Source organism: Carcharodon carcharias, unplaced genomic scaffold, assembly GCF_017639515.1.
Source record: "Carcharodon carcharias isolate sCarCar2 unplaced genomic scaffold, sCarCar2.pri scaffold_1172_ctg1, whole genome shotgun sequence".
NCBI classification, from domain to species: domain Eukaryota; kingdom Metazoa; phylum Chordata; class Chondrichthyes; order Lamniformes; family Lamnidae; genus Carcharodon; species Carcharodon carcharias.
Window position 1 is genome coordinate 3133 of NW_024471023.1, and position 9232 is coordinate 12364.

At 58.0% G+C, this 9232-nt stretch overlaps 1 protein-coding gene across 1 annotated transcript; it reads right to left on the reverse strand.

Annotated features, from left to right (window-relative positions):
- Nucleotides 1–265: 265 nt before the first annotated feature.
- On the reverse strand, nucleotides 266–9048 carry LOC121275174 (methionine--tRNA ligase, cytoplasmic-like; the record flags this gene model as incomplete). The annotated part of the gene is made up of 5 exons (XM_041182593.1): nucleotides 266–376; nucleotides 2955–3133; nucleotides 5222–5297; nucleotides 6667–6801; nucleotides 8970–9048. Coding segments are annotated over 5 exons (580 nt in total), but the record flags the coding sequence as incomplete, so codon positions are not given.
- Between the last annotated feature and the right edge of the window lie 184 nt (nucleotides 9049–9232).

Consider the following 9232-nt stretch of genomic DNA (forward strand, 5'->3'; position numbering starts at 1 on the left):
AGTTTAAGGTTCCGTTTGAAAGACAAGCACCCCCGACAGGGCGGCCCACCCCTTGTGCTGCTCCCTCAGCCCTGACCCTCCGACAGTGTGGCGCTCCCTCAGCACTGACCCTCCCACAGTGCGGCGCTCCCTCAGCACTGACTCTGTGACAGTGCGGCGCTCCCTCAGCGCTGACCTCCTCCCTGACAGGGGGACCATCGCTCCCCGCACCAACCCTAACTCGCCGCACAAGACGAGACAGAAGGAGCTGCAGAGATGCTCACACCGGGTGCTGTATCTTCCTGGGTTTCGGGTGCCCCACCATGCCACATCGCCAAGCATCCTCTGCTGCCTGCATCTCATCCTCTGACACCTTGCGATCGGAAGCCTCCCCATCCTGCGAGAGAGAGAGAGAGGCAGAAAATCTGTCCAGAGTCACGATTCTCTCCCCCACCCCTCCAGCAGTGCCGTGAATCATCCACTTCTTGAGTGCCGAGAGACACGCGTATGAAGAGGCTTTCCGGGACAAAACGGCCCAGAACAACTCAAGACAAAACCAAAGCAACTTAACTGCGTAAAGTGTCACGCTAGAGAGGAAGAGACTGTTTCCAGCGGCGGTAGGGTCAGTAACCAGAGGGGGACACAGATTGAAGAGAATTGGTAACAGAACCATAGGGTGGGGGGTGGGGGGGGGGGAGATGAGGAGAATTATTTTTTATAAACACAGCGAGTTGTGATCTGGAAGGCGCTGCCTGAAAGGGCGGTGGAAGCAGATTCAATAGGAACTTTCCAAAGGGAGGGGGGGGGAATTGGATAAATACTTGAAGGGGAAACATTTCCAGGGATAAAAACAAAAAAACTGCGGATGCTGGAAATCCAAAACAAAAACAGAATTACCCGGAAAAACTCAGCAGGTCTGGCAGCATCGGCGGAGAAGAAAAGAGTTGACGTTTCGAGTCCTCATGACCCTTCGACAGAACTTGAGTTCGAGTCCAAGAAAGAGTTGAAATATAAGCTGGTTTAAGGTGTGTGTGTGGGGGGCGGAGAGAGAGAGAGAGAGAGAGAGAGGTGGAGTGGGGGTGTGGTTGTAGGGACAAACAAGCAGTGATAGAAGCAGATCATCAAAAGATGTCAACAACAATAATACAAAAGAACACATAGGTGTTAAAGTTAAAGTTGGTGATATTATCTAAACGAATGTGCTAATTAAGAATGGATGGTAGGGCACTCAAGGTATAGCTCTAGTGGGGGTGGGGAGAGCACAAAAGATGTAAAAAAAATAAATAAATAATTTTTTTTTTTCTCTTTTTTCATGGAAATAGGTGGGAAAAGGAAAATCTATGTAATTTATTGGAAAAAAAGAAAAGGAAGGGGGAAACAGAAAGGGAGTGGGGATGGGGGAGGGAGCTCACGACCTAAAGTTGTTGAACTCAATATTCAGTCCGGAAGGCTGTAAAGTGCCTAGTCGGAAGATGAGGTGCTGTTCCTCCAGTTTGCGTTGGGCTTCACTGGAACAATGCAGCAAGCCAAGGACAGACATGTGGGCAAGGGAGCAGGGTGCAGTGTTAAAATGGCAAGTGACAGGGAGGTTTGGGTCATTCCTGCGGACAGACCGCAGGTGTTCTGCAAAGCGGTCGCCCAGTTTACGTTTGGTCTCTCCAATGTAGAGGAGACCACATTGGGAGCAATGAATGCAGTAGACTATTTCTAAGGATATGGGTGGGCGGGGAGGGGGAAGAGCAGGGCTGGGGGTGGGGGTCCTAGGAACAATTGGGACTGCCCTTCAGGAGGGCTAGCACAGACCAGAGGGGATGTGGGGTGAATGGTCTCTCCAGCCGGTGGGGGGAGGGGGTGTGGGGGTGAACAGCCTCTCCAGCCGGTGGGGGAGGGGGTGTGGGGGTGAACGGCCTCTCCAGCCGGTGGGGGAGGGGGTGTGGGGATGAACAGACTCTCTAGCCGGTGGGGGAGGGGGTGTGGGGGTGAACAGACTCTCCAGCCGGTGGGGGAGGGGGTGTGGGGTGAACGGCCTCTCCAGCCAGTGGGGGAGGGGGTGTGGGGGTGAACGGACTCTCCAGCCGGTGGGGGAGGGGGTGTGGGGGTGAACAGACTCTCCAGCCGGTGGGGGAGGGGGTGTGGGGGTGAACGGACTCTCCAGCCGGAGGGGGAGGGGGTGTGGGGGTGAACAGCCTCTCCAGCCGGTGGGGGAGGGGGTGTGGAGGTGAACGGTCTCTCCGGCCGGTGGGGGAGGGGGTGTGGGGTGAACGGCCGTCTCACCGCTGACCATGTGAAACCCGCTCAGAATTTTATACGTTTCAATTGGAAAATCCCTCATTCTTCTGATCTAAAAGGGAAGTTCAGACAGAGATCCCCATTGCTGATTCCCTGTGCAACAGGCTCGGGGGCTGAATGGCCTCCTCCTGTTCCTGTGTAACAGGCTCGAGGAGGAGGAGGGGCTGAATGGCCTCCTCCTGTTCCTGTGTAACACGTTCAAGGAGGGGGGCTGAACGGCCTCCTCCTGTTCCTGTGTAACAGGCTCGAGGAGGAGGAGGGGCTGAATGGCCTCCTCCTGTTCCTGTGTAACAGGTTCGAGGAGGGGGGCTGAATGGCCTCCTCCTGTTCCTGTGTAACAGTCTGGAGGAGGGAGGAGGGGTTGAATGGCCTCCTCTGTTCCTGTGTAACAGGCTGGAGGAGAGGCAGAATGGCCTCCTCCTGTTCCTGTGTAACAGGCTCGAGGAGGGGGGCTGAATGGCCTCCTCCTGTTCCTGTGTAACAGGCTCGAGGAGGAGGAGGGAGGCTGAATGGGCTCCTCCTGTTCCTGTGTAACAGGCTCGAGGAGGAGGAGGGGGCTGAATGGGCTCCTCCTGTTCCTGTGTAACAGGCTCGAGGAGGGAGGGGGGCCGAATGGCCTCCCTCCTTGCTGCTAAAAGCGAAGAGCGGGGAGACACCCCAAGCAGCTCGCCGCCGCTTGCTCCTACCTCTGTCTGGTCGCTGTCGGGTGTCTCTGGCAATGGAGCTGGAGCTGGAGCTGGCTGCTTCTGCAGGTAGGGCTTGAAGATCTGCGCCCCCTGGCCCTTGAAGGTGGCAGTCACGGCCTGTTGGCAGGCACCCACGTTGTTCATGCGCTGGAGCCATTCGTGAACCGCTGCGTACTCCTCTGCCGACGAAGAGGCACAGAAGAGGCCGGTTAACAAGCACGGAAGCCCTCATTTATCGGAGGCGACCCTTGCAAACAAACCAGGGTCAAAATTTTTTTTTTTATATATTTGTTCTCAGGGTGTGGGGGTCACTGGCTGGGTCAGTGTTTATTGCCCATCCCTAACTGCCCCCTTGAGAAGGTGGGGTGGTGGTGAGCCGCCTTCTTGAGCCGCTGCAGTCCCCGTGTGGTGTAGGTACACCCACAGCGCTGTTAGGGAGGGAGTTCCAGGATTTTGTCCCATGTGGTGTAGGTACACCCACGGCGCTGTTAGGGAGGGAGTTCCAGGATTTTGTCCGTGTGGTGTAGGCACACCCACGGTGCTGTTCGGCAGGGAGTTCCAGGATTTTGTCCCCCATGTGTGGTGTAGGTACACCCACGGTGCTGTTAGGGAGGGAGTTCCAGGATTTTGTCCGTGTGGTGTAGGTACACCCACAGCGCTGTTAGGGAGGGAGTTCCAGGATTTTGTCCGTGTGGTGTAGGTACACCCATGGCGCTGCTAGGGAGGGAGTTCCAGGATTTTGTCTGTGTGCTTTAGGTACACCCACAGCGCTGTTAGGGAGGGAGTTCCAGGATTTTGTCCGTGTGGTGTAGGTACACCCACGGCGCTGTTAGGGAGGGAGTTCCAGGATTTTGTCCGTGTGGTGTAGGTACACCCACGGCGCTGTTAGGGAGGGAGTTCCAGGATTTTGTCCCTGTGGTGTAGGTACACCCACGGCGCTGTTAGGGAGGGAGTTCCAGGATTTTGTCTGTTGGTGTAGGTGCACCCACAGCGCTGTTAGGGAGGGAGTTCCAGGATTTTGACCCAGCGACAGTGAAGGAATGACCGATATATTCCCAAGTTGAGATGGTGAGTGGCTGGGAGGGGAACTTGCAGGTGGTGGTGTTCCCCATGTGTCTGCTGCCCTCGTCCTTCTAGGTGGTAGGGGTCGTGGGTTTGGGCGGCGCTGTCGAAGGAGCCCTTGGCGAGTTGCTGTAGTGCATCTTGTAGATGGTACACACACTGCTGCCCCTGTGCGTCGGTGGTGGTGGTGGAGGGAGTGAATGTTTGTGGATGGGGTGCCCCATCGAGCGGGGCTGCTTTGTCCTGGACGGTGTCGAGCTTCTCGGGTGTTGTGGGAGCCGCACTCATCCAGGCAAGTGGGGAGTGTCCCATCACACTCCTGACTTGTGCCTTGTAGATGGTGGACAGGCTTTGGGGGGAGTCAGGAGGTGAGTGACTCTCCGCAGGATTCCCAGCCTCTGACCTGCTCTTGTAGCCACAGGATATATTTGGCTGGTCCAAGCCAAGAGTCAATTCCAAGGGAGCCCCGTCCTGTGGGAAGGTCAGCGCCGAGGGAGCCCTGACCCATTGGAGAGTCAGCGCTGAGGGGGCGCCGCACTGTCGGAGGGTCAGCGCTGAGGGACAGCCGCACTGTCGGAGGGTCAGCGCTGAGGGAGAGCCGCACTGTCCGAGGGTCAGCGCTGAGGGAGAGCCGCATTGTCGGAGGGTCAGCGCTGAGGGAGAGCCGCACTGTCGGAGGGTCAGCGCTGAGGGAGAGCCGCACTGTCGGAGGGTCAGCGCTGAGGGTGCGCCGCACTGTCGGAGGGTCAGTGCTGAGGGAGAGCCGCACTGTCGGAGGGTCAGCACTGAGGGAGCGCCGCACTGTCAGAGGGTCACCGCCAAGGGAGCGCTGCACTGTCGGAGGGTCAGTGCTGAGGGAGCGCCGCACTGTGGGAGGGTCAGTGCTGAGGGAGCGCCGCACTGTCGGAGGGTCAGCGCTGAGGGAGCGCTGCACTATGGGAGGGTCAGCGCTGAGGGAGCGCCGCACTGTCGGAGGGTCAGTGCTGAGGGAGCGCCGCACTGTCGGCCCGTGTCTTTGGAGGTGAAGTCCCCGAGTAATCCTCGAGGTACGGCGGACATGATAAACCTTACAAGAGACCCACTGCCCGACCAAAGTAAATGCGCCCTTGGTGTGGGCAGCTGCACGCCTCTACGACCAGGGCCAGACACTGGAAGGGCGACCTCACGGAGAGAGAGCGTGAGATAGCGAGGGGACGACACGGTACCTGGAAGACACGCAGCATCCTGAAGGACAGGGTAAAGGGCCCCCCAGACAACGACATCAGCCACAGTCACGGTGTCCTTCGAGAGATCAGAAGAGACACGGTTACCACATCATTGCCCGACTTGGCCTCTGCCTCGGCTACGCTGGCACTGCTGCCCCCCAACCCCTGCATTGGGCCACTCCACACTCGACTGTTCCAAAACACTCCCGGCCAGACACCCGCCCACCTCCTCCTCCTCACCTCCTGCACACGCGGGGCCATCCAAACTCACCCCCCTGTCGCTCACCGACCTACCGCGGCTCCTAGTTAGGCCATGCCTCAATTTCAGAATCGTCACCCCACCAGCCCCTACACCCCTCCCTATCTCTGTAACCCCCTCCAGCCCCGACAAGCCTCCTCATCTCTATAACCTTCTCCAGCCCCGACAACCCTCCCTATCTCTGTAACCTGCTCCAGCCCTTATACCCCTCCCTATCTCTGTAACCTGCTCCAGCACCTACAACCCTCCCCATCTCTGTAACCTCCTCCAGCACCTACAACCCTCCCCATCTCTGTAACCTCCTCCAGCCTCTACACCCCTCCCTATCTCTGTAACCTTCTCCAGTCCCTACACCCCTCCCTATCTCTGTAACCTTCTCCAGCCCCGCCAACCCTCCCTATCTCTGTAACCTCCTCCAGCCCCTACACCCCTCCCTATCTCTGCAACCCCCTCCAGCCCCCTACACCCCTCCCTATCTCTGTAACCTCCTCTAGTCCCTACACCCCTCCCTATCTCTGTAACCTCCTCCAGTCCCTACAACCCTATCTCTGTAAACCCCTTCATCTCCTACAACCCTCCCTATCTCTGTAACCTCCTCTAGCCCCAACAACCCTATCTCTGTAACCTCCTCCAGCCCCCTACACTCCTCCCTATCCCTGTAACCGCCTCCAGCCCCCTACACTCCTCCCTGTCTGTAACCTCCTCCAGCCCCTACACCTCTCCCTATCTCTAACCTCCTCCAGTCTCCTACAACCCTCCCTATCTCTGTCACCTACTCCAGACCCTACAACCCTCCCTATCTCTGTAACCTCCTCCAGCCCCAACAACCCTCCCTATCTCTGTAACCTCCTCCAGCCCCCTACACTCCTCCCTATCTCTGTAACCGCCTCCAGCCCCCTACACTCCTCCCTATGTCTGTAACCTCCTCCAGCCCCTACACCTCTCCCTATCTCTAACCTCCACCAGTCTCCTACAACCCTCCCTATCTCTGTCACCTCCTCCAGACCCTACAACCCTCCCTATCTCTGTTACCTCCTCCAGCCCCCTACAACCCTCCCCATCGCTGTAACCTCCTCCAACCCCTCCAGCCCTCTGTGATCTCTGCACTCCCCCAATTCCGGCCTCTCGCCCATCCTCCAAGGAACAGGGGTCAAACCTATGGAGGTCAGGCAGGGGTCAAACCTACGGAGGTCAGGCAGGGCGTCGCTTGGTCGATCAGCGCCTGGTTGAGGTGGGACAGCTGCCTCGTCAGCGTCGGGATGGAGTCTTCTCTCTTCCTCCCTTGCATGACCGTCTGGTGCAGTGCTGCATCAACCGCCGGCTGCAACCCAAAGGAGGTTTTAGTGAATCCAAGAGAGAGACAAAAGACAGGGAATAAATAAACAAACAAAGGAGCAAACGTGAGGGATACGAGCGACCCAAAGGAGCTGAACCTTCACAGAGAATCTCTCAGCACAGAAACGTGAACCTTGTTTCTCCCCCCACAGCAGAAAGTTAAGGGGGGGTGGGTGGGGGAGGGGTGCAAATTGAATCGAGGCGTTCAAAATCAGGAAGCGGGGTTTGGGTAGAGAGGGTGAGACTGTTTCCAGTATCGGGAGGGTGGAGCCGAGTTTCTCCCAGCATTTTCCGCTCCTATTTCCATCTCCCCTCGGCTGCGCTCCCCTCAGGTCTGGCTTCGGCCTCGCAAACACCCTGTACCCTGACCAGCAACGCTCTAGCAGGACGTTGGGGGGGGGGGGGGGGGGGGGGGGGGTGGGGGGGGGGCATTCGGCCCTTCTAGTCTGTGCTAGCCCCTCGTGAGGAGCAGTCCCAATTAGTCCTCGGACCCCCCCCCCTTCCTTCCTCCTCGCCCACCCTCATCCCGACAAATTTTTCCCCTTCCAGTGTTTATTCGATTCCACCCCCACCTTTTTGAAAAGTTCCTATTGAATCTGCTTCCACCGCCCTTTCAGGCAGCGCCTTCCAGATCACAACAACTCGCTGTGTTTATAAAAAATAATTCTCCTCATCTCCCCCGCCTCACCACCACCACCCCCCCCCCCCCACCCTCTGGTTCTGTTATCGATTCTCTTCAATCTGTGTCCCCCTCTGGTTACCGACCCTCCCACCAGTGGAAACAGTCTCTCCCTCTCTACTCTACCCCAAACCCCCCACCCTTCATGATTTTGAATGCCTCGATTCAATCTCCACCCCCCCACCTCCCTCCCTTAACGTTCTCTGCTCTAAGGAGAACAATCCCAGTCTATCCCTCATGGGGAAACATAGCGGTAAAGCCACTGGACTAGTAATCCAGAGGCCCAGGCGAATGCTCTGGTGGTGTGTGTGGTGGGACGCACGCACGCACGCACGCACGCACGCACGCACGCACGCACGCACGCACGCACGCACGCACACACGCACACACGCACACACGCACACACGCACACACACACACACGCACACACACACACACGCACACACACACACACACACACACACACACACACACACACACACACACACACACACACACACACACACACACACACACACACACACACACGGGTTCAGATCCCACCCCGGCCGCTGATGTAGTTTAAAACTCGATTAGTAAAATCTGGAATCGGGAGTGGGCGACGATCATCGATTGTCGTGGAGACCCGTCTGGTTCGTTAACGTCCCCTTTAGGGGAGGAGGGAAATCTGCCTCCCTTACCCCGGTCTGTCCCTGCACGTGACTCCAGACACACACACACACAGCAACAGGGGGGCGGGGGGGAGAGGTCACTTCTCAACTGCCCCTTCTCAAGCCGCCCCGCGAGACTCTGAGTCTGAGGGGGCAATTGGGGGGATGGGCAAGAAACGCCTCACCCCTGCCAGCGGCGCCCACGTCCCACGGAACACCACCGGAAGGAAACATAACCGCGAGTCTCTGGCGCAGCTTTTTCAGAATCGCCAACGCCGGAATCGGTGATGGCGGGGGGGGCGGTAGCGCTGAGGTCTTGGAGGGCCACAGGAGGTGGCCGGAGAGATGGAGAGCAGACGGATTTGAAGATGAGGGTGAGAATTTTGTCTTAAAAAAGCACAAGGTGTTGCCCGGCTGGATCGATTCCAGAGATGCAGGGGGTGGGGGTTGGGGGGCTTGTCTTACGAGGAGAGATTGAGCAGTTTAGGCCCTGCACTCGCTGGAGTTTAGGAGGGTGAGGGGAGATCTAATTGAGGTGTATAAGATGCTAAAGGGGGGGGGAACGGACAAAGTAGACGCGGAGGGGGGGTGTTCTGGAACGAGAGGCCACCGCTTTAGGCTGAGGGGTGGTAGATTTAAATCGGAGGTGGGGAGGGAATTACTTTTCTCAAAGGGTCTGTGGAACTCACTACCTCAGAGCGCAGTGGGAGCTGGGACGCTGAATAAATTTAAGGGGGAGATGGACAGAATTTTAATCGGTAAGGGGGTTGAGAGGTTATGGAAGTTGGGTGGGGGTCAGTCTCCCGCGCCTCCCGCCGCACTCACCCTCAACTGCACCGCTTCCCATTCCAGCCACTGGTCGGTCGCATCGCTGGGCTTCTTCCCACTGACGTCGAAGAAGTACCTGTCGAGACAAGGATTAAAAGGTGGGGAAGGTTACCGGAGACGCGCGGGTTGGAGCATGTGTGGGACCTGGACGGGGGCGGGGGGTGGCGGGGGGTGTGGATAGGGGGGCAGCTGTTCCCCCTCAGAAGAAGGGTCAGTCACGGGGGGGGGGGGGGGGGGGGGGGGGGGGGGGGGGGGGGGGG